Source organism: Anser anser (genome assembly GCF_964211835.1).
Source record: "Anser anser genome assembly, chromosome: 5".
Classification (NCBI taxonomy): domain Eukaryota; kingdom Metazoa; phylum Chordata; class Aves; order Anseriformes; family Anatidae; genus Anser; species Anser anser.
Window position 1 is genome coordinate 26,851,017 of NC_139725.1, and position 24,812 is coordinate 26,875,828.

Consider the following 24,812-nt stretch of genomic DNA (forward strand, 5'->3'; position numbering starts at 1 on the left):
AAATGTTATTTTTCAGCAGACTGGAGAAGACATTACTATAGGCCTATAAGACTTCAGCAAAAAATGTTTTCTGACTAAAACAGAGCTTTCAATGGAGGACACTGGTATACTAATTACACCACCCTTGAATAAAATTCACAGTGTTTTCCCATTCAAGTTGCTGCAGGAATATCCTGGTTCTATTTCAAACAGCAAGCACAAACGGGACTCTTGGAAGAAACTAAGATTAAAATCCTTTTGGGGTTGGATCCATTTCTCAAGTGGGAGACAAAAGGATAAGGAAACTCCCTGTGACCCTCTCTTCTTGTAAAGCAGGCAATGCTCAAACTTCCATCTTATTTCATATTTTCCATGGCTTTCATCATTCGCCTTAAAGCTATCCTGAAATCTTATCTATTCCATTAATACTAACACTATTCAGCACAAGCTTCTCACTGCCAGATGATGCAGGAACGTTTGAGTCTACCAAAATGTGGTACTAACTAATGTTGTTTTAGCAGGAGTAAGAGATGTTATTTTCAGATTCTCCACTCTCAGAGACATGCTTCTGGGTTAGGATAAACCCTGCTGAAACAAAAGTCCTCTGAAAGCTCCATCGTCAGAGGGAAAGGCAGATGAGAGCTGTGAAAGAGGCCGCAGAGCTACTGGCACTGATGTACATCATATGGTTGACATAAGCCTGCCTGACTTTAGCGTGCTCTCTTTTCCACTGCCATAAATATTCTTGTTACTTTCTAGATTTCTGTCCATATGTGTGGGAGGGTCTCATGGCTGTTCAAAAAAGTTGCTTCCAAAATTACGGCAATTTCATGTTGGGAATGAGAGAATGCCTTTACAGGCCCTCATCACAGGTTTAGCTGTGGGTTTCAGAAGGTACATGTAAGACATGACTGGTTGAATGAAAAAAAAAAAAAAAAAAGGCAGAATTTTCCTTCACCTAATAGAAAAGATAGGAGTGCGTGGCTGAGCTGGATGAAATGAGTACCTTTGGAGAGCTAATGTGGCAGTAGCGTTTTAGAGGGAATTCAGTGATGCTTCAGCAGAAGTGGCTGAGCAAGCCTATGGAATAGCTTGGTGCCAAGCAGAAAAAAAGAGAAAAAAAAAATGTTTTTTGGTTTATTTCTCTCTCTCAACATCGCTGAAAAGGGATTTCAGGAGACCCGGGTCAGTGCAACGCGACCCGCAGCCAGCGGAGGCCCGGCGTGCCCGCGGGCCGGGACAGGCCGAGGGGGGCCGGGGCAGCCCGACCAGCCGGCCGGGCCCCGCCGAGGGGCTGACAGCGGCCGGGGGCAGCCGGGGGCCCCCTGCCGGGCCCGGTGCCCGCGGCCGGCGGAACGCAGCGGCGGGCGCAGGTTGCGGCGGGCCGCTTTGAGGCGGGCACAGCGCGGCGCGGCGCGGCGAGCCGCCGGGGCGGCATGAGGGAGCTGGCGGCCGGCCTGAAGATGGAGGGCGACATCTTGGACGCGCTGGAGGCCCTGGGGTGAGCGGGGGGCGGCCAGGCCTCGGCGGGCGAGGGGAGGCTCCTGGAGGCCGCAGCGGCCCGGGCCGGCCCTGCTCGGGCGGGGAGCGGCTGGGGACGGAGCGGGGGCCGGGGCCGGGGTCTTGTCGCCAGCGCTGGGGCTGCCGTGGCCGTGCTGCGGGGGGGTTGGCGCCGGGGGCTGCCCCGAGGGGGGCTCCGGTCGCTGCCTGGGGCTGGGAGGTGCCCCGGCTCGCAGGGGTGGTGGGTGGCTTTGGGCTTCATACGGATAAAACGTGTTTTCTTTGTTCGGGGCGGAGAATAACGGGTGCAGCGGAGTAAAAATAGTGTAAAATGCAGTTGAATTATCAGTTACCTCTTACTGTCGAGGCTCTCGGGCAGCGAGTTAAAAGTGTTGGAAGGAGAATTGCTTGACTTGAATAAATGCTGGATTTAGTATGTTTAGCGTGTATTGAAACGTGGAACTAACTCTGTTCTCATATACCTGTCATATGTGAAAATGCCTCTCTCCTATTTTCTCTCAAACCATTTTGTTTATAAATTACCTCTCATTTTGGCATGTTTAAAAAAGTCTGAATTACTCATTCGCAAAAGTAATTCACAATTATTCATTTGTCTCAGTGTAGTTCCTAACCAGTTTTTGTTAAAATTATTTAGAAGTATGCACATTTTATGTTTAACCTGCTTCTTATTACTAATGTTTATCGCTCTGCACAGGTACACAGGTCCCCTATTGGAGGAGGAAGCCCTGAACAAAGCAGTGGAAAATGGATTGTCTTCACCAGAGTTTTTTGACCTTTGTGTTTGGTTAGGTTCCCAAATAAAGCCACTTTGTAACATGGAAGAAAGCATCACGCCAACAGATGGTAAATGGATGTTAATTTGTTGAAGATACTTAGTAGTTAGTGGATTCAGTAGGTTTAGACTTGTATTTTTAGCTAGTAGTAAGATTAGTGTTGAAATTGAAAAAATAGCCAAAAGGTAGCCAAAGAGGGGCTGATGTTTGTGTGTATGTGGCTGTTAGATTAAGGTCCTACCTTGTGAAGATAATTTTCAAAAGAAAAGAAAAAAAAAAAACAGCCTAACATTGACAATAAAAATGGGCTCATACATGTGGTTTGGTTAATTTGCTTCCTGTAACTTGTTCATCAGAAAGTTAATTACATTGATCCACCGTTTTGTGACATAAGCTGTTCACATGATAGTGCTGATCCTGTGATCTGAAGAAGGAATAAGCACTGTCTGTTCCTCTGATTGGTGTAAACTAACTGCTGGTTCATTCCAAATATTTGCATTCATGTTTTCAAGCTGTTGTAACATCAACTTTTGTTTAAAGCATGAATACGATATTGCTTTAGCTATTAAAAAGGAGTGTCTGCTGGTATGTAGGACTTCTTTAGGAAGAAAAAAAATGTTATGAGTGGTAGGTGGGAAATATTTGTATGGGGTCTTGAAACCTGCAATCTAAATGTGTAAATAAAAAAAAATAGATTATAGTTTGATGTTTCTGTAAAAATAACAACAAAAAAAGGGCCATTAACTTTGCATTTATTTCTTTATTTCCATAGGTGATAAAGATATAGAGAGCTTCCAGCTTGAGATTAGTGGCTTTCTGAGAGAAATGGCTTGTCCATATTCATCACTTATATCTGGAGACATAAAGGACAGATTAAAAGAGAAAGAAGATTGTCTTAAACTCCTCTGTAAGTTAAGACCATTTTTGCCACTTATTATACTATTATTTTACATGCATCTTTTATCATTATTCTACAATTTACATTGAATAGTTCTTTGTGTGTATTTTAGCATATCTCTACAATCACTACAGCCTACCCAAGCATGCTTATTTGCGGAGGGGTGGAAATGGTAAAACTAATATTTCTTTGTGATGTACGGCTCAACCTACTGACGCCTCCTGACAATTTCTTGATCCAAGTCCAGCTCAGCTGAAACTGAGACCTTCCTTCTCTTGTTTCTGAGAGGTTTTGGGGCAGCTTGAAGGAACATGTGACATGATTTGAAGGTGCTGAAAGCAGGATTGAGAGGAGTGAAGTCTAGGTTTAAGCTAGACTTGGACAAAGGAGCACCAGCTGAGACTAAGTATGGAAAGAGATTACATTGAGAAATTGGTGGTGGCAAACACTTAGAATTTTCCAGGAGAAGAATGGAATAACATCAGGGACCAGTGTGACGATACGAAACTAGTCAAGGAACTAGGGGTCTGGGGAAGGAAGTATGTTAAGTAGTTAAGTATGGTGTACAGACAGGAAGTTAGATGGAAGTCAGTTCAGGCAATGAACGGGAAGCTGATACTGGCCTGCCTACAAGAGGACTGAGAGTCTGTTTTATTGTTGTCGTCTTAACTGTATTATGAGAATGTGGATGCAAAAATTTTTGAGTCCCTAAATCTGCCATTATCTGCCACTTTTCTTTCTAGTATTTCTAAGTACAGAACTCCAAGCTTTGAAGATATTGCACAGCAAGAAAAGTAAAGGCTCTCATTTGGAAAAGCACAATGAAATTTATCAGGAAGTACAAGCTATTTGTGATGCACTGGGCCTGCCAAACTCATCATCTGATATTCCTCCTTTGTTAACCAATGTGGAACAAAAGGTACGGGTTTTTTTTTTTCTCCCTTGTTAACTCGTACTTCTGTAAGCATTCATCTTAGTTGAGGGCCTAGCAGTAAGATTCATGAAGGCCCTATCCAACAAGTGCAAAGGGATTTTTATTCTGGAAACCAGCTTAGTGTACAAGCTAAACTGTTTTAGTTATGAGGTGAAATATTTGAGTGGTTCCCTCAGGATGAGACGTACCTGATGAGCCATACCCTAAGGTAGCACGGCAAAGTATGAGTTGTAGGAACGCTTTCCTGTTGCCTATTCAAATATGCTGCAGCAGTCACAAAACTTTGGGTAATAACTGATTGCACATTTACATACCTATCATTGTCAATTCTGAGATGTATTCAAATTTAATGTGCAAAACTTACCTTTTTGCTCTTTGGTTTATGAATACCTTAATTGCAAGTATTGATTTGTTGGTGCCATTTTCTTCATTTTAATTCAGGCACTTTTCAACCTGTCTACTAAGTTAGCTAGTCAATACGCAGCCTCATACCTTATTCAACCTTATAGTTCTTTCAGTTGTATCCTGCCAGATTCTAACTCGTTTCACTGATGTGATGTTTAATTTGGATTCCTCACAGCAGATTATAAGTGCCACCCCAAGAGCCAATTTATCTTCTCTGTTAAAAGTTTGGCTCTTCATTTCTGCCTAGTATTTGGGAAGAGAATCAGTCCCCTCTTGAGTTATGAGAGATGCATGGAATGAATTTCCCTCTGCTGCTCTCTGAATCTTTGAATTTACTAATTTTTGCATGATGATGGATTTTTTTTTCTCCTTATCGCTCAATGGGAAGTTGAACATTCAGAGGTTTTGGGGAGGGGGCCTGTTTTTTCCATGATTTTCTTACAGATGTGGATCTTTATTGTAGCAAGACAGAACCTTTAATAGATTCATATATAAAAAGCAATATCCAGGTGGCAGTGAAAATGTCTGCATTCCCGAAGTGTCCCTGTGCTTGATCTGTTTAGCTCATATGAAATCTTTAAATCTATTCTTTCCATTAAATATCTTTGAGGGAATGGAGAAACAATTCTATTGCTGTTTTCTGAGGATTAAAATGTCAGAGTTCCAGTTAGTAACTAGTTGATTAAAGCTGCCTAGTATTGTTGATCTCTCCCTGTGGGTGTTTACATCCAAGGGGCTTGTAGGCTCCAACCATGGACAGTGGCCTTCCTTGCACACTTCTTGGCTTCACTTCTTGGATACAGGTTTAGTTTCATGCCATGTTAAAGGAATAACACTCTAGTGCTGCAATAGCAGACATGGTGGGCCAGCTTTTCACACACACGCCTAGAAAGTTGTCTTTGCATTACAAGGTTTTGCAAAGTCCAGGACTTCTTTCAGATAGGGTCACATGCTTGCATTGGTGTGTAGGGTGTTACTGTTAAACAGTTTACATAAACTGTTAACAGTTTCATAAGTCCTGAAGCATCAAAGTCTTCTAAGCATGTTCTCTCCCTCTCCCTCCCTCCCCCTCTCTCCCCTCTCTCTCATATCACAAATTGCCTTGAGCTGTTTTTCAGTGTTTTCCAGGTCTGTCAATTCCACAGTGGTTATACAACTTGTATGCACTTCAGAGTGTAGAAAGGTGGCAAAACTAGCTCATTCATCTTCTCTGACTTCAGATGAATAGTGTAATTTGTGCTCTGAAATGTTCTGGCCCTTACAACTGAAGGACTTTTTTTTTCATACTTCTCAGGAGATTTTGTACAATTTCTGCTGTATGTTTCATTGTCCTTCATCCCCTACTTTCATGTGGGACAGGCTCAGAGTTTATTTTGATACAGGGCATGGAGTTAGATGTCTACGTTTGTTGATGTAGCTGCATTAGCGTGGTGACGCCCCTGATTGGAATTCTTAGACTTTGTAAACATTTTTTTTTTCAGTGCCATTTGTAACTTTTTTTGGATTCACGCAAAATTTCACTTGCAATGATCAATTTATTTTTCCAAATATTATGTTGCTTCTGATTTAATTAGGTATAAAATTGCACTGCTAACATGTAGTATTATACTGTATGATTTGTAACAGAAACTTACATACTAATCTAGCATTTTTATTGAATTTGAAAATGTATCTGCAGCATTTCAACATGTCTACTCTTTGTCTCTGTCTAGCATCTTCAGCATTGTCAGTAGCTGTGGGAATAGTTCTGAGACTAGTTTGGCTGTGCAGCAGCAATCTACCAAAGGGACAGATCACACATTGTATTTTGGTATGGCACATTAGAACGTTGATTGTTTTTAATAATTTGCCAGATTACTTAAAAGACTAGTATAAAATCAAGATCACTTTCTTCATTCAAACTATGAGTTTTGTTGTACATCAAACTTCGAATATGCAGTCATTAGAAGTACCTTTTAAATTTGCACCTCCTGTAATGAACTGGGGCAGTGGTTATGCATATAAGAAAATATGAGGACAGAGTTGGTAGCATTACAGCCTCCTACGGCTTAATGTAATGTATTATATTCTATAGCATAGAAAAACTAATAGTCTTTTTTTTTAAGATTCCCTTGTGAAGTTCCCTTGTAAAGTATGTTTATAAAAGTTACCTCTGGGAGGTGTTCTGCAATTTGCTACTAGAAAGCCCATAACTTGTAAATGAACCTTGATCAAAGATTCAGAAAAGTTTCTGCCAGCATTGTGCTGCATGCTCATATCTAGCTTTTTCCAATCAAGATGGTGTGAATTTCACACCTAGTTACAAAGTAACTTTCTAATACTGTTTATTCCACAGACCTTTTATTACAAAAATATTCAAAATACTTTTTTTTTTACCATGTATTGCTTTGTTTCATGTTTTTCTTAGTTTTCTAGTGTACAAATTTCTTGTTTTCTAGTGCAGAAAAAGGTAGTCTCCTAACAGTCTACTGCAATGAAAGGAAACTGTAAAGGGTTACCTAAGAAATTAAATCAAAAGTAAGCTAAAATAGAATTTAACTGAAATATGAGGAGACTTAATCTTTAAAAAATACTTGGGAATGTTTTCTATAATTTATTCATATTTAAGTTAGTGTGTTGCCTTTAACTGTTAGTGTTTAATAATCTTACAGCCGTAATGGTGCCTGTGCATAAAATGTCAATATAGCTTCAGGGAACAAGACAGAAGAGTTGTCTGGTTTGTAGTCTTTGTGCCTAAACTTGTAGGCATTCACCAGACATAAAGCTCAGACAAAAACATCTTTAAAATTAGATAAGTATTGAAAATGAAATGACATGTAAGTAAATGGAAGAGAGGCGTTGTTTGGATTAACATGCTCTGTGCTCAAGAATGTAGGTGATCTTTCTGCAAATGTGCAGTACACCTTATGGCTAATTAAGAAGATGTTCCTTCCTGTGCGTTGATAGTGTTTTAATTTAAATTACTTTAATGACATCTCTCTCCAGGTTAGTTTTTTGAAACCTGAGAAACCAGGCAGTTGTGTGCATATATTGTTACTCTGTGCAAATGGTGTTAAACATAAAATCTATAGCTTTATTTTGACAGAGGGTAAAGATATTTATTAAATATGTGGAACATGGAACCTGAATTGTGAGCTAAAGTTTTGTTTTTTTAAATGAGCATAGACTTATAAAACAAATATGTTTTATGTTTGATACATAAAGGTATGCTTTATTTGGTTAAAAAATAGAATAACTGTATATTTTTACACAACAAAGTTTGGAGTCAAATCCCAATACTTTTGTCTCAAACATCCTATTTTTTGAGTATATGAACTTCCAAAGCAATCTTTTGAATATTTAGTGTCATCAAGGTCTTTGATTACTATGTATATTGAATAGTCAAATATATGCATCTCCCTTTAGCTTTTAATTAATTGGATTGCTTCTCATAACTGAGTGTGTGAGAGTTTTAGGATGACCTGGCTGGCATAATTTGTTTTACATTTCTGTGAATATGTTTTCACTGCCCTTTTATCTGGACACGGCTTTTTGTATTGTTCCCACTTACAAATGCAGAATTTACATTTTTTATTTTTCTCCCCCTGAACTTCTGTTTATTCTCCTTAATGCAGGGCAACTATCATGGCTAGGAATGGGTTACAGCATAGATTCTTGTATCAGTTGGATTTTTGTCCTCTGGCAGACAGGATATGTGTCAGAGACCTTATGCTCATAGCCCTGTTGGTCAAGGTTGGACACCATATGCTGCAACTGTAAGGCAGAAAAGCTTATTTCACTATTGTACTTGTAGGATATGCACTCAGAGCACTGCTAATGCACGTGAGGGAGTAAAGTATTAATGGAGATTCAGAAATCTGGATATGACTTTGCAGAGTGTTACAGACAAGGAAAGTAGATCAGGTTATCTGTGGAACACGTTTCTCCTTAACTTAATTTGTTTTATCCAGTGACGATTTTATTATCAATGTATTTTTTTTAACTCGGAAAAAAAAAGTTTGCAGAAATTTGCAGTTTCCTAGCCAGAAAAGGGTTGTTTCATTTAGCTGCTCCTGCTTCTTCTGACTGTGAGTTTCGCTGATTTTCTTCCTTTATTGTTCCTCTGAACTTTCTTTCATATTTCAGCTTACAGAAATCAGGGGTAGACAGTGCTGAGTTAGGTCTTTGATTTGTGATTCACTTGTCATGGCAGAATGTATTGTTTTTGTAAGTGGAGCCCAGTGTTGTACTTTCTTCTTAGCTGCCCTGGCAGCTGCAAGCTTGTAATAATTCTGATCTCCAGAACATCTTCAGCATCTGTGCTTTCCAGGTTTTATTTCAATCTATAGCTACAGGTTATTACATCGAGGTGTTTTGTTGTTGTGTTTTTTGGCTTGTGGCTTTTGTTGTTATTTATTTGATTGTTATCCCTCCCCAAAGTCAGTCTCATTTCGGTAGATTCTCATCCTTTCAACTCATTAGAACCTTTGAGGATAATATATTTCTGACCTTAATGGCTACAAACGTCTTCCCTAATAGAGCTTTTAATTCATGTGCTATTAGTATAGAAGAAGTTCTGTAATAATTCCTGGTTTCTACATCTCTTTCTGTCATGCTGATCTTATATTGTTGATTATTAAATTTCTTTTTGACTCTTCAGGCATTTATTTAAATTCAAGCATAGTTTGTGCTCAACTACATTTGAATTCTGAAGCAGATTGAGAGGCATCATGTGCATGCTTCATTAGAGTCAAAACAAGTTGGCTAGATTTACAAGATAGACAAGTCAGTCAACCCTGGAGAGCTTTTTGTAAATAAAGGTTGCAAAGGTACAAGAATTTTAAGAGAAAGAAGAGTGTGGGGAGCAATAGGGTACATGAAACTGAACTTCACCCCTTATCATAAACACTTCTTTTATATGGATGGAATCTAATAGCACAGGGAATAGAACAGCCCAGGTGGTACTTTTAATTCGTCACTTTATGCCGTTTATTCCTTCTTCTGTATTAATTACTGATTTCTTCATCTCTTGATGTCATGCTGATGTTATATTGATTATTAAGTTTGTTGGCTGCCACAGTACTAGGTGGGCACTTCGCAGGTATTACTATGCTGGAGGCCTTTTGACTGCAAAACAGTCAAAAGACTGTTTTGAAGTAATTTGCTTACTACACAATGTTTTTGACCTAAATGTTTTTCTGGGGGAAATTGCATTTTTATCTTGCCACAGTACTGTCCAAAGCTGATGTAAAGAAAAGACACATCTTTGTTTTCACACAGATTTTATCATCATCTATATATATGCCTTGGTATATCCAAAAAAAAAAAAAAAAAAAGGAAAGGGGAATTGTTACAGAAACCCTGAAATGTGAGAGTCAATTTATCAAGTATTCATTTAAGTAATTTTCTGTAATTGATTAACTAGGTACTCTAGAATTTGAGCAAGTTGATTTGTCTCCTGCAGTTTCTTCACAGTGATCACTGCAGATGATATTTCTGTAATGTGTAGACCTCAAGACTCTGACAAAATGAAAAGGTAATGCTAGAGGAGTGAGCACCGGACCTTACCTCTATGATAAATGTTAGTGTAAATGGCTGTATGCCTACATGAAATCTTATAATCCTGGCAAATGTATCTAATGTCGCTCTTCAGCTATAGGTTTTATTGTAGATCATGGACTGCCTTAATCCTGCCTTGTGAAATGTTTAAAAAAAGAGAAAAATATATATAGTTTTAGTCTTGTTTGACTTGATTCCACATGAAAGCAAGTGAAGATGTACTTCTTCCAATCAGACGGTGTCCAAAACTTCTTCCAATCAGACCGTGTCCAGGAACAGTAATATGCATGCAATCTACTTCTGCTTAAAAATCAGTTGGCCTGAAAGTTATGTAGGAGTGTTGTGATCATTTGTGGTAAGGTTTGTAGAAGTGTGTGTGAAAAAGAAAGTGTGTGCTGAAAGAAGTTCCTTGGTAGAAGCTTTCTGTAAGGAGAGAGGGGGATGCAGCGAAGTTTGGAAGTCAGAAAGAGAGGGCACGCTTCGTTCCCAAATACTGAAGGCAAAGCTAATGAAGAACTATAAGCCAAGCTGGTTTGGAGTGAGTGCAAAAGTCTTAAACAATGTTAATTGGAACCAATAATAGAAGGAAAGAAGTGAGAGAGAATGACCTCATACCTATCATATCTCCTGCCTTCCTTACTAGCACCCATTGTCAGCTTTCTGTAGCCAGGTCTATTATTTGTCAGTGAACTCCTAGCTTTCAATTGTTAATTTCCTTAGATGTAATTACAGTGCTTAATGATGAGTAAACCCAGTAGATTTAACTAGTTGTATTGCCTGTATGCACTTGATAAATTTGACATATAGATATTTTTCAATTATAATTGGGAGGAGAAATGCTGTGCCATATAGTCTTTTTATATAGAGGTTGATCATGTAGTAGAAGTATTCAGGAACTCTTTGTAATGGATGATAATAAGGCAGAAGACATCTGTTTTTATGAATCTGCTAAAACAAATGTGCTATATTTGATCTTACAATTGTAGCAAATTGTGATTGCAGCACATTTTGCTGAAATAAATGTAAATATAATTTGTGTTCTGAGAAGAAGTATGTGTTTTGTTACAGATAAAGGACGTTCTCTCAAAAGTTCAAAAAAACCATGTGGGGAAATCGCTGCTAACAAAACCTCTGAATTCTGATCAAGTGGTAAAAAAAAAAAAAAAAAGTCCCTCTATTTTGTTTTCTGTATTTCATGGGATGGTCAAAATTAATGCTTATGGCTTTGTCTAACTGTCTTATTTTACAGTCACTCTTCTATTACTTAATATTAAATTACTAAATATTAATAATGCTAATCCGATACTTCCAGAATTTATGTTTTTAACAGACTTTTTCTTGATATATGTACGTACTAACTTTTGAAATATTTTGTAAATACACGCTACTGCAGCACTACACAGCTGCACCCCTAATTTTATGTAGTTTGTAGTGGTCACCAGAGAATAGTCATCTTATTTGCTGAATGGGGTTAACTTTAAATTGACTTGTATATCTTCATTGAATTGAATATTTGGACTTTTTATTGTAACACTGCAGGAAAGATTGGAAAAAATCAATGATGCTCTTCGCAGTGAGTATGAATGTCGCCGTCGTATGTTAATGAAGAGGCTAGATGTGACGGTGCAGTCTTTTGGCTGGTCTGATAGAGCAAAGGTAAGGTTGCTGTATTTTTTGCTTCCTGTAGGTGGGAGTCTGCTACAGTTCCATAGGTCTTGTTACCAAATATATGTACTATGTAAATACAATTCCGTTACTGCTGTCTTCTTTCCAAGCAGTTTCTCATCCTGGATTGTAACATCCAAGTCGTAGGTATTGAGGAAAGGGAAGGATTTGAGTAGGTAACACAGTCCATGTCTTGTGACTGTCTATAGCTTCATAAACACACATAGGCTAGCATCCTTTGTTGGGGTTTTTCACTTTAAGTCCATACCTCCCTTTTTCTTTCCTATATCCACCCCTCCAATCAAGTAAAGTAGGAGAAAACCTCTGCATTTCTCTGGAGATGCAGGAGGAAGACAAACACTAGGCCTTAACAGAGATTGGGTGCAGAGAGCATCTTCCCACAAGGTCAGTGAGATTATTACAGTGACTGCTATCTATCTTGAGTGCAAAGCAACTGAATAAACAAACGGTAAGCTGAACAGCTGGTGTGAGAAAAGCCTTCAGATGGCTAAAACATCCAAACTATTGCTGGGGATTTTGTCTGCTGGTATTGTTTTAATCACAGTAATTTCATTTGTACTATTTCCTAGCACTCTGTATGTTAGAAAATGGACACGACTTAACCAGTCTGATATTTCTGAGCTAGAAATTCATATTGTTTCCATCCAGCAAAGAAAGAAGATAAGATACTAAAAGTTTGTAACTTGATGAATATACGTGTGGTAAGCTGAAGTCAGACATTTTTGCTCATGAGCTGCAAGATCAGCTTTACTTCTAAGAGAAGGTTTGCGTAGAAATCTTAAGATTGTTAAGCCTTAGAACTTCAAAAGCTTTCTGAAAGTGATATTATAGCTTGGCATAGACATGTGCAGACAGAATCTGCTTTGTGAGGCTCACTAAATATCACTGAAAGACATGACTAGATTCTTCTTTGCTGCTTCAGAATGGCCCACTTTAATTTCTGCAGGGGTTATGAGTGCTTTAATGGCACAAGAGGGGAAAAGAGAGGGCATTTACCTCAAAATTACCAGATTTCACTGTGTATAACTGTTATAGCTGAACCAACGCAACTATACATTTTCAAATTTAAGGTGTATTTCTAGGACGTAGTTGATGTTAACTGATAACTAACTTAGACTAAAATCTGATGTTTATTCCAAATGACATTAAAAACAATGAATACTTTCACGATAGATCAAGTTTAATGAAATTTTTAATGATGCCAGAGCAGTAAGATGATTCCTTTTCCTGTCTTAGAAAGACTGCTGATGCAAAATAGCATGCAGTTAGAAATAACCCCATTACATATTAAATCTGCGATGAAAATTTACGCAAATTGACCTTCATTTAAAATTGCATATGATTTTTTATACTTTTTCCCCTCATTTTTCTTGTAAAATACTTGTTTAGAATGTCTCCAAAAATTTTGCGGGGATTCAAAATACTTTGGCATTGAAATAATTTTGATTTTTTTTTTAAGCGATGAAGCAAGCTCTTGTCCTTTTTTAATTCATTAGCTAGCTTGCCTTCCCCTCCCTCTCCATTAAATATGTATTGATACCTGCTTGTCTCTGCTTTTGATAGTGTGTTTTGGTGTGTGTTTCTTGTTTTTTTTTTTTGAGGAGTGGTGGTAGTGTATTTTTTAATTTTTTCTGTCCCCCAGGGGGCTAGTTTTGCAGATTGAAATGGATCCATAAATGATGTTGCAATTGCCTAGCAAAACAGCAATGACAAAGAACAGCACCTGTTGTCTGGTCCATCCAAGATCAAATGTTTATTTACTCTGAAGATCATCCTAGTTGTTCACAGAAAGTGTATTTATTTTTCATCTTTTGTTAAACAAGTAAACATCAAAGTGGATTTGGAAAAAAATCTATTTTTTTCCCCTTCTTAATTTCACTTTTTCATGGCTTGCACAAGTGTTCTGCTTCATTGATGCAGATTTCCACAAATTGACCTGCATTTAAAGCTATTCTGTTTTCATCACATTTTGGAGTGATGTGTTAAATATGGCTATTTAAAGCACTGCTTCAGAGAGCAGCATGGAGCCTAAAATTTAGTCTTAGATATGTTGCCAGCGGATAGGAGAGTTTTTGTTGTAACAGTGCTAAGTTCAGCATCAATTAAACATAATCAGCATTTCCTTGCACATCATCAGAGAACAGAGCTGGTAACAACTGACACCAAATTTTTCATACATCACACCTAGTGCTCAAACTGCAGTGTACTGAGACCACTGTGTGGCTTACAGTGTGTGTTCGTATTTGTATGCCTCACAAGTAAGTAATGTCTGAATTTTATTGTTTAGGTAAAGACAGATGACATAGCACGCATCTATCAGCCCAAGCGCTACGCATTATCTCCAAAGTCAACTATAACATTAGCTCACCTTCTTGCTGCTCGAGAGGATTTATCAAAGATCATAAGAACAAGCAGTGGATCAACACGGGAAAATACAGTCTGTGCAATCAACAAGGTAATATTTCTTCCTGGGGTATGATAAAAGGATGTGGGAGTTTACAGACCCATCAAAAGTTATTCTGGAATTACACTCTTTGTTTAATATTTTTGTTCCTTTTTGCACGATGGTTATAGCTGGTGCTTTTAACAAGAAAAGTTTGCAGCATTCCAATAAACACTGCATTAAGTTCTTTTTTATCTTATTACACAGTCAGTCATGCAACCAGATTAAATAGTAATCTAGATGAGAAAGAACAGCGGAGGAAGTAGACAGAGTTCAGAAGTTACTTTTCCCTTCCGACTGAGTTGTTCTTTTCAAACAGCAGTCTCAGAAAGCAGGGCTACACTAGTCAGTTCTCAGGAAGAGTCAATGCTTAATCTTTCTGGACAGCTTGGCCTGTCCTGCCTTTTCACAGCAGAATCTGCTGAGCTTTAATCTGCCCTCCAGCAGGGTCAAATGCACCATTCACAAATAAGATAAGATAAGAATCATCCATTTGCTTTGGTATCTGTATTTTCAGAGGAAAGGGACTCCATTCAGCATAAAATTATAGTAGTAGTTGTTTCTTTTTCTTAGTCAACACAGGAACAGGATCACCTGAAAACTGTTAATTTTCCTTACAGCTACTAGGTAGCAGGTATACTTGGTAAAATAGGGGAAAGGAGGAAGAACGGTTGCTTCGAGTTGGTTTATACTTCATGTTAGGACTAGTGAGTAAATACAATGCTTAACACAATTGGATTCATTACTGATAGTTTTTTGTTGTTGTTTGTTTGTTTCTATATTTGAGTTACAAACTTAGGTCCTTGAGTTCAGTGGAATTTTATACCTCAAGTTAAGAACACGTGTTAGTCTTTCCAGTATTGGTGCCTGGACTATGTATTGTCAAGCACAGTAATGAAAAAGTAAAACACAAGTTTTTTTTAGTTTCCTATGTTGTTTTTTGTTTGTTTTTTGTTGTTGTTAACAGGCATCTTTAGTGTATCAGTACAAACCACAGAAGTTTCTGTGGAAGTGATGTTTAATTATTTGGTAAAATTGTTTGGTTTGGCTACTTGTAATAAGTAAACATAGTACTACCTTCTGGACTATAACAAAAGCTGGAGCTTGCAAGTAACTATGTTAGTACACTATTTAAATAGTGAATAATTCACTATTTAAATGGTGACTGTCTGTTTTCATTAATTCTTTATTTAATCCTTTCTTAAATGTTGTGTCCCATTTCGATAGCCTTTAGTTGTTTTGATCCCAAGAGTTCCGAAGTTTCCTACCTGTGCTAGGATCTCAGAGAGAGAGAGAGGTGTTGTTATGTTTGGTTGGTTTTTATTTTTTGTAAGAGGTCTTTAATTGGAGTGCCTGGGACTGAGTCAAGTATGTTAATATTTTTTATATAGAGAGCTTAGGTAATCTGAAAACAGCAACAAAAAGACCTACTTTATTCTTCAACTTTATGTTTTGTGTAACTTTGTCCAGTACAATCTCCCTTTTGGTACGCTAGGTAATACCTACCAAAGTTCCTTTTTTTTTTTTTCTTGAAAGTGTTACTGCAGTGTGTTATGTATTTTGTCTGTTACCGTTCTTTGCTCAGCATCAGTAATTTCTAATGTAAGGCATACTGGTGTTCCTTTTAAGAGTTGAACATCAGTTTGGCAATTATTTTTTTTTTTTTGCTGGCTGATTAGGTTTGAACTTCTTTTTGAAAATGAAGTAGAACAGCAGCAGCATCATAAGGAGTTATGAATATACATATACGAATGATATATTGCTTTGTTGCAGTATTTTGCATGCAGTTTTCTTTGTAATGATTTCACAACAGTACTATGAGCTAGGTAGCTGCAATTATTTAAGTCTTAGAGGTAAAACATGGGATCACTTTGAGTTCTTGCCTCCTGTTGTCATGCAGCAAGTTACAAAGACAGGAAATAGGAATCCTAATGTCAAGCTCCACACTGAAGTAACCATATTTCCTATAAAGGGCAGTCAGCATATTTTTATCCGTGAGAGAATTACTCTGTCTCTCTTTAAGTAATTACTATTTTAAAACTAAAAATTATGTTTTACCATACAGGTTCTTATGGGGAGAGTACCTGATCGTGGAGGCAGACCAACAGAGATTGAACCACCTCCTCCTGAAATGCCTCCTTGGCAGAAAAGACAAGAAGGTGGTGGAAGAGGTGGCTGGGGAGGTGGAGGTGGTGGTGGAAGGGGTGGCTGGGGTGGCGGAGGGGGTCGAGGAGGGGGAGGAGGAGGAGGTGGTGGTGGTGGTTTTGGAGGTGGTGGTTTCCGAGGTGGTGGAAGAGGTGGAGGTGGCTTCCAAGGTGGCAGAGGAGATTATGGTGGCAGGGGAGATTATGGTGGCAGAGGAGGTTATGGTGGCAGGGGCGGTTACGGAGATCCATATGGTGGAAGAGGAGGTGGAGGATACCGGCGATACTAAAAAAAACAAAACAAACCAAAACAAAACAAAAAAAACCTGTAAATACTAAGAGTAACTGGCAAAATATAGTGGTGGTGTTTACTGGTAATCAGGAATTTAGCTATGGTACCTTTGGTTTAGGTTAGATTTAAGTATGACCATATGAATCATTGCATTAGACCAACTGATGTTGTCATTGAATTCTTTTAGTTAACTGAACAGAAGTTTTATACTAAAATATTGCGACTAGAATCCTTGTTTTTCGTACTGGTCATGTTTTTTTATTATGTCCTCTTATTTAAAATAAGCCTCAGAAAACTGAATAAAAACCTTTTTAAAGAAAAAATAATTTTTTGATGTTCAGGCCTCTCTAATTATCGCATGTTGCATGTCCATTCCCCTGCTCCTAAAACTGTATAGAAGGGAGAGAGAGGAGACGAGAAAAAAACAAACAAACAAAAAAACAGGCCTAAGAACTAGAGGGAAACACTTTTTAGAAGAATGCTGCTTTCAGGCTTTTCTCTTCATCCAGTTTTCTTATCAGACATGTAGAGGAATTTTGATGTTAAAACCCTTAAGTCTTTGGTCAAAATTATTCAGTTAGGTTTCATATTTTTCCAAAACTTCTCATAAAAGTAATGTTCTGAATTACTGTTCTATAGAAACTAATAAAATTAGGTAGCTTTGTGCGTTCATAAATATATTAGAGACTAATTGAAGGTCAGAGTGTGTACCATAAAATCAGAATCACGGTGACTTTTTTTAAATGTTTAGTATGATTTTACCTGTTTTCCATTTTATTGAGGTTTCATAAAAGTATTTTAAGATCAGATTGAGCTGGAAACTTCTGCAACCATCATGCCCTTTGGGAGTTCATTCCTTTTGCATCAGCCTTTAAAAATAAAGGTTGAGCAAAGCTGAGCTTCCTGAGAAAGAACGTGCCATTTCTTCTTTTTTTTTTTTTTTCCCTCCTGCTTGATAAGGTATCTCATACAAAAGTTGTTCTTCCCCATTGAGTTCTCTGGAAAAAGTGCAAATGCAGTTTTCAAAGACTTTTCTTCTCTTATTCCGCTAACCAATTGGTCTGGTAACTTAAAAGAAATTCTGTCTTGATATGATATGGATATCTTCTCCTTCACACATAGTGCTACTCTAGAAGAAGAGCATCTAGGTGAGGAGTTAGATTTTGTATAATTATGGCAGTAAATACATATAGGCAAGTTCACAGCTGTCAGTTAAAGAAGGAATTTCTGTTGTCCAGTTTCTTGAGATCTCCCCTGTTATGATGCCACCTGTGAGTAGAGGTGGAACAGGGAGAGAATGCCGAAGTGTGTGTTCATGACAGTATTTATCAGGGTCACATTACTGCAGAGAAATTCAGGAAGGCATCTGATAAACCTGGGCATGTGTGTTGATGGCATAGCACAGAAACCTTCCAGCACTTCCACTGACTATATAGCTTAGTCTTAACTGCAGGTTGAACTTTCAAGATTTGATTGTGGTTTATGTTCCACAGTTATGAGGTGAGTTGTTTTGTGTTTTTTTTCCACAAATTTGCTGTTGGTGTCTGTATTTGGTCTGCTTTCAAGTTGTTACTCTGTTTTCAGGGACACATGCATCATGTCCTCAGTTACAGAGGGAGATCTGTGCACAAATCTAAAGCTCTGTTTAAAATCATGATTATCTATCACATCCTTTAAAAGCCTGTGTAAGATGTTATTAATTAGTCACCACCAACACGTTCATTTGAAATCTTAGTCTAGATAAACTTGAAAAGTTTCCCTCCTGTAACATCCCTGTATGATTGTTGTTTGTTCGAGTATGCTGCTTTGTGATGGGACTGATAGAGTCTTATCCATACTTGGGGACCCAGCAGGTACCTAACAAAAAAGGGCAGGAGTTTTCCTTGCTTGAACACATTGGCTTGGATGTAAACTCTTGATACAATGAGTTGACTCTGCTGGCTTAACTTCACCACCTGCTAGCAGTATGGTCTCTTTATCACTTTTTCCTATGCTCGTTTCTGTTGTGTCTGCTGTCATTGCAGAGGTGCTCATGGGTCGTGTGGGAGCATAGCACTGGTTTTCTTGCTTTTGAGCTTGATTTTTGCCTAGTGCTACAGAACAGCTCACAAGTTCATGACATGCTGGGTGAGACTACTGGGCTTGGAACTGAGAAGTATTGGTCAGCAAGGGAGTGGAAAGAGTAAGTTTTAACAAAGCCTTAATTTTAAGTTTTGTTTCCTCATCCCAGTGATGTTATTTTTGCTACAAGTAATTTCTGAACAACAGCCAAGCATTTAGTAACACCAAGGAAATTCAGGTGGTTTGTCTCTGCATAAAAATTTCATCAGTCAAGATCTGATGTTGCACTGTTTTAGTTGAACTGTTTTAATTGTGTATGTGGATGTGCCTTGGTGCTTTCATGTAGTTTGTAACAGGCAGGGCAGTTCAGAATGAAGTAGACCATCAAGTAAACCAGCTGTGTGCCCACATCTAATTATAACAGTTAAGTATTCCAATATCATAGTTCAATTGTATTGATGTAGACCACGTAGAAGACAAGAGTTTAAATAGGAGGAAGTTTTGGGGGAGATTTTTTTTTACTCAGGTCATTTCATTTTTTCTTGAATAATTCCAAAACGCGAAGGCAGTAGTAGAAAAGTAAAGTAAGCACCACCACATTTCATAGAGGTATCCTTTTCTCAGTTTTCTTTACTGTCAGAATGTATGTTTTTAATTTATCAAAAGATGCAATAATAACGTTAAAATAATTGATTTAAACCTCTTCTCAAATTTTTCTGTTTCAGTCCTGACAAAAAGTATTTTTAAAAAATTGTTGTAAGTAAATTTTTTTCATATATATGTTTGTGAGCATTTTTGTGTTTATTCAGACTTAGTGAATGGTTTTGGTTGCTTGAGAATTGGAAAAAAAAAGATTTTTGTGTCAGGCTTTGAGAGACTTGTTAACAGCTGTAAACACTGAGGAATAAAGTACTGTATTTGAAGTTACTTGCATCACTGTAGTGTAATTTGGATTCTCTATTTCATAGTGCTCCTGTGTTTGTAAGGAAGAATTCCGGCTGGTGATTTGCAGTAATGATGAAACTTGCTTTTTATGATCATGACCAAAATAGACAAGGCAGTAGATAACAATACAGGAAAATTTCACCAGACAGGACAGATTCCAGATACGTCCCACTTGTATTGTCTCATTTGAAAGTGTCAGTGTCAAAAATAGGACAAAAAGCATAGGTCTACATGATTGTTACTGTTGTCTTTATGTAAATTAAGGAAATAACTTCTAATTACTTGTGAAGCTTTCAATTTTTAATTTCTGTAATTCTGAAACAAAACACAACTTGTTCTTGCCTCCCCTCTGTCAGATATTTTGATGTTCAATACCTCACATAAAAAATGCCTTTGAGATGCAGTATTTTGAGTTTTGCTGTAAGGTAAATAGTAAATCTTCAGGGTGCTGTGATGTTGTCTGTGTAATAGACAGCCTTAGTAGAAATTGCAGAAGACTTGTTTAAACTTTTTTATCATGCTGTTAAATCTTTTCAGAATTAGTAGGATATTGTGCTTTGCAATACTTGGAACATTAGAGTGGCAGAAACAGTGTCTGTAGCGTGTCAACCACTAAAATACTGAAAGAATAATCTGCGCAGGCCTAGCTTCCCGAGCGTTCTCAATGTTCTCAGGTGCAAGAGAGAGTAGAGACTCAGACACTAGGTTAGTCCCAGAAGTGTCCCAGATAACAGAATCGAGGAAAAAGAATTTAGGTTAAGATTTTTCAGATAGAAACGCAGAGGCAATGTGCAATTTTAATATTTTTTTCTATTATAAATATTAAACCAAAATCTTACACATATATAAAATCTTTACAATCTGTACACTTTTTCAATCTTCTTTAATAGCATTAAAACAAAAACCTTTCAAGTTGCTGTAGAGAGCAGTTACAACAGAATAACAGACTGCTGCTATAATAAAAAATTCCAAAAGGTAGCTTTGGTATTTTCAAAAGCATTTCTAAGCTACTTTAAATGCAGTTGTCTTCAATTTGAATATTAAAAGTAGCTCTGCCATTTTAGTTTTTATATTATTCAGTCTACTTTATCTTTAGAGGATCAGAATTTATACTTAAAAATAAACAGTAGTTGGGGCGGGGGTGTTCATTTTTTCTTCCTTCCTGTACGTACATGAAACACAGCTGAGCCTGGAGAACCATAAAGGTAAGTGCTTTTCATTTTTATTAACAAGATAAATTATAAGTGGTGTTCAATATCACTGTTTGCTGATAAGACTTAAACAGCACTTGGTAGTTTAACTGTATCTTTTTTTCCTAGCATAGAGGAGGAGCATTAAGGTTAACAGACGCATGTGATGTTTGCTCATAGCTCGGTTGGTTTCAGCAGTATCTCAGTACAGTCCGTTTTTGCTATTAGCACAAGTCTTTCATGCATCAAAATCGAAGTCCCAAAAGTAATAAGAAGGGACTATCACCAAAACAGGAAAAAAAAAAACCAAACATTGTAAAGGGATTTTGGCAAACAAAGAACCTGAATGTAGTTGAAGAGCTCTCAAGTTTTCCAGGTATCAACCAAGTCATTTGAAGCAGGAAGCTTTCAGCACACATGAAGCACCATATACTGGTTCTGTAAGATGTTCCTGCAAGTAGGTGTTGTAAATCATTCAAACTGTTTGTAGGAACAATAGAATGACAGAGAGAAATGTTAACATTTACGACTGTACAAATATGGTCTTAACTCAATTTTAAGCATTAAGTACTAAACCTTAGTACTCTGTAACATAGTAACGCTGGCCTTTAGGCCGGCTGTTGACATTAGTTTGTCTACTTTGGAGAGGGAGGGAAGGAAATGAACAAAGTATATATATGTATATACACATACAGAAATTCTATTAGAATCCAGAGTCCAGAGCATAAGCAAGCAGTTAGCTGCACAACAGGATTTACCAGTCTTTGTTGCTCTTTGAAGGTATTTTCCAAATACATGAAAATATATTAAGTATTTATCCTGTTTGTTTTATTTGTTGCAGAAATAGACTTTTGTTTGCTAAATGCATATCAAAAATTCTCCTTGCTGTAGTCCTGCATAGAGGACAAATATCAAGAAGCTTACAGAAAAGTGGCAAAGCAAGTTTACAAACATGACCTGAAAGCCATTTTGACTGCTTCACTAATCAAAGTGCAATTACGTGTTAACTGTTAATAATTCAGGTTTAGTGTATGAGGAACAAAAGTTGCACAATCTTCACAGCTGCTATTTTTTGTCATACACATTTCAACTCTTTACCATATTTATTTACAGTAAATAACAAACTCCATTACTACTAGTACTACTACTACTACTGTCTCCTACCAGTCATGGAGGTACAAGCACAATCTAAATGCTAAACAAGGATTTAGAACCAGTAAACTGCTAAGTAGTTTCCAATGGTCTTTTTTTTAAACAGTAAAGCGTTCATATACTTGACAATTAATGACTGTAAACTAGAGATAGAACATACACTTATGCCACTTTGAACACAAAGCACGCATGCTATTATAACGGGTCAACTAAAAATTCAATCTATATTGGAGTTTGTAAAGTAATTTGCAAGTTTTGAAGAGCATTAAGTATACATTATTAATAAATATATCAAGTTTTAACTTTCTGCTGTTTACATGTATGAGAAATACCTGCTTGATAAATGCAAGTGAGTTTTATACAACTGTAAGTGTAAGAATTACCTTGAAACGCAAATGCAATTTTAAAATCGACTATTCTGACAAATATACTAGTAACTTGAAACACTGTTTTGTCATCTTTTACCAGTATGAACACTTAATAGCATTAAAACTAAGTTACCTCCCTAGCACCTTTCTCTATACAAAATTTATACACATGAGAGCATGGTCAGCTTGACTCTTTAGATAAAGTGCATGTGAAAGCTATGAGAAAGATAATGGAAAATCCTGGTTAGAGCTGTAAGATGTTAGAAACTCAGAAATACATTATCTGTTGCACTGGGATTACTATACAGTTTCCCTCATAATATGGCCTTTAAGGTTGTACTCAGATGTTGCAACACTGGTGTCATTTGACATTACAAAAAGATAATCAACTTTGTCCCATATTTATGGTAAAGGGACAGCAAGCTATCCTTTAAGCTGAATAAGTAGGGCTCATTTCCACAAAAATGGAAGCAGTGTTCACTCTAAACTCTTAAGTCTCATATTTTACCTTAACAAAGGTAAGCATTTGAGCAGCAGGACTACAAAGCTCTGAAGGAGTTTTAAAACATTTGTCAGTTTATCCTAACAAAGCCTAAGAATCAAGTAATCAAATATCATTAGCTTTACTTATTTTAATATTTTTTCTAAACTTCAGAAATAAAGGCCACAGTCCACTTAATAATTTTAATTGTTTTTAGACACAATGAGAAGGAACTCTCTCTCTTAATGGAATATTTCTGCAGTTTTACTTAAATGCTTAGCTTTATTGATCATGTTTCTACAAACCTGAATTTGGACCAAATCTGAGGTGATAGTCTTATGAATAGCTACATTGTCAGAACACTTGTAGAGTAATGTGTGCTGCCTGCAGCGAACTCACTGTGGAATCCGTCATGAACATAAACTTCAGGAACAGTGTCACTCCTTTTAAAAGCAATCCCAGAAGATATGATTTTCATCATGCAGATGATGCTAAATTACCTTAAAAAGGTCAAAGGAATTCATTTATACACTTAAGAGTGTATTTCTAATACAGAAGTGTACAGAATAAGGAGAGCATTTCTGTTTAAAATCCTTTGGACTAGCTCTCCAGATCACTTGGTAAAGCAGCTTTGTCACACCTTCAGCCTTCCATTCTTCCATAGGGATCTTCCCCTTTTCTGCTAGGAACAGTCTCTGTGCTGTAGGTCATCAACTACATGATTTCTTCTCTGGATTGTAAGAGATTCGATTGTTTTATGTGCCTGCTCCAGCTGGATCTTTAAACCTTCATTGTCTGCCTTTAGAATATTTCTTTCCTAGACAAACAAAAAAAATAGAGAATGGGATTTGATTTTAAATTTGTTTCAGGATTGTCTGGTTGTATATTTAGGTTGATTGGCTTAAACATAAGTTGGAGATGTCTCTTAACGATAGAAAAGATACTAGCTTACATGCAGTAACATTAAAAGGATGAGACATTTTAGCTAACAAGCAGTTAACGTATTAAGACAATCATTTGCAAATCATATATACATGTTTTATATATATATATACACAAAGCTATCTATAAAATGTGTTATCAGTCATTAACAAGAAGTTCCTCTTACAATCCAAAGCAGAGTCTAAATTAAGACATGTTGTAGAAATGTGTCTTTACAGTGCTTGATTACATAGTGAGAATCAAGACATAACAGTAGACACTATATTCTGTAAAGTTTGGAGCTTGTACACAGAGCTGATTTACCAGCATTGTAATCCATGAGGAAAGAAATACAGAAAAGTACTCTATACATTGTTCAGAACAGTTGTTTCTCCGAGGCAGGCTGGGATATTTACATATTTATTTATTTTTTTTTTTAGCTTTTAAGAAAATGTTAAAGCTTTGAACAGATTTCTGATTCCTTGTTTAGTAACGGCTGACGTGCATCTCACTGTATGCTTTTTGTTTATTCTATATTCTCTCTACTTCTAGGAACTTTTTTTTTTTGACTAACATTGTTGTCTTAAATTTGTATTAGAAGTCAGATTTTCTTTAGCCATAAATATTTTTGTTAAGGTAAGTGTTAAACTGGTTTCAACATAATGCCTTATGTAAATAGTATCCTTTCAAAGTTACGTTAAAACACTAATTCAAGTTTCTCAGTCTTGTATTACATGTGCAGAAGACTTAAAAAAATAAAAGGAATAAATAAAATTTATTCCTTAAAATAACTTATTTTGTGGAGTAACATCCTGTCCTAAGCAATTGGATTACAGTCACATTCTTGCGTGTCACTTAAAAGGCTACAGGGATGAACGTAACCATAACAAAGGCTTCAAAATGTATTCCTAAGCCCTGTACCACTACTAAAATTGCATTTGAAGTGAAACATTACTGATGCAGTTAAAGCGGCTAAGAATTCATGATACCTCTCATGGATTATTCTGGCAATTATACTGGAGGCACAGTGGTAGTGCGACACCTTCCCACTCAGCCACCCCACTCTAACCACTTTACAGTA

At 37.1% G+C, this 24,812-nt stretch overlaps 2 protein-coding genes across 6 annotated transcripts in view; one reads left to right on the forward strand and one right to left on the reverse strand.

Annotated features, from left to right (window-relative positions):
* Positions 1-1,209: 1,209 nt before the first annotated feature.
* Positions 1,210-19,601, forward strand: FAM98B (family with sequence similarity 98 member B). Of its 2 annotated transcripts, XM_083839680.1 has the most exons (8): positions 1,215-1,480; positions 2,195-2,343; positions 3,046-3,180; positions 3,915-4,090; positions 11,117-11,197; positions 11,588-11,704; positions 14,022-14,189; positions 16,243-19,601. In XM_083839680.1, exons 1-8 carry the CDS (start codon positions 1,416-1,418, stop codon positions 16,609-16,611), a joined length of 1,260 nt encoding a protein of 419 aa, XP_083695806.1. In that variant the 5' UTR covers positions 1,215-1,415; the 3' UTR covers positions 16,612-19,601. The 2 variants fall into 2 exon arrangements, with proteins under 2 accessions (XP_083695807.1, XP_083695806.1); XM_083839681.1 differs by lacking the exon at positions 11,117-11,197 and having other exon boundaries at positions 1,210-1,480.
* An 886-nt stretch (positions 19,602-20,487) lies between these two features.
* The window catches only part of RASGRP1 (RAS guanyl releasing protein 1), a 43,388-nt gene continuing 39,063 nt past the window's right edge, over positions 20,488-24,812 (reverse strand). For 3 of the 4 annotated variants that reach the window (XM_083839677.1, XM_083839679.1, XM_083839678.1), the window contains exon 17: positions 23,053-23,627. In XM_083839677.1, coding sequence (XP_083695803.1) covers positions 23,493-23,627 — 135 coding nt within the window. In that variant the 3' untranslated portion in view covers positions 23,053-23,492. Of the gene's footprint in view, positions 21,290-23,052; positions 23,628-24,812 lie in introns of those variants that run through there. The other variant, XR_014585467.1, reaches the window with a different exon arrangement.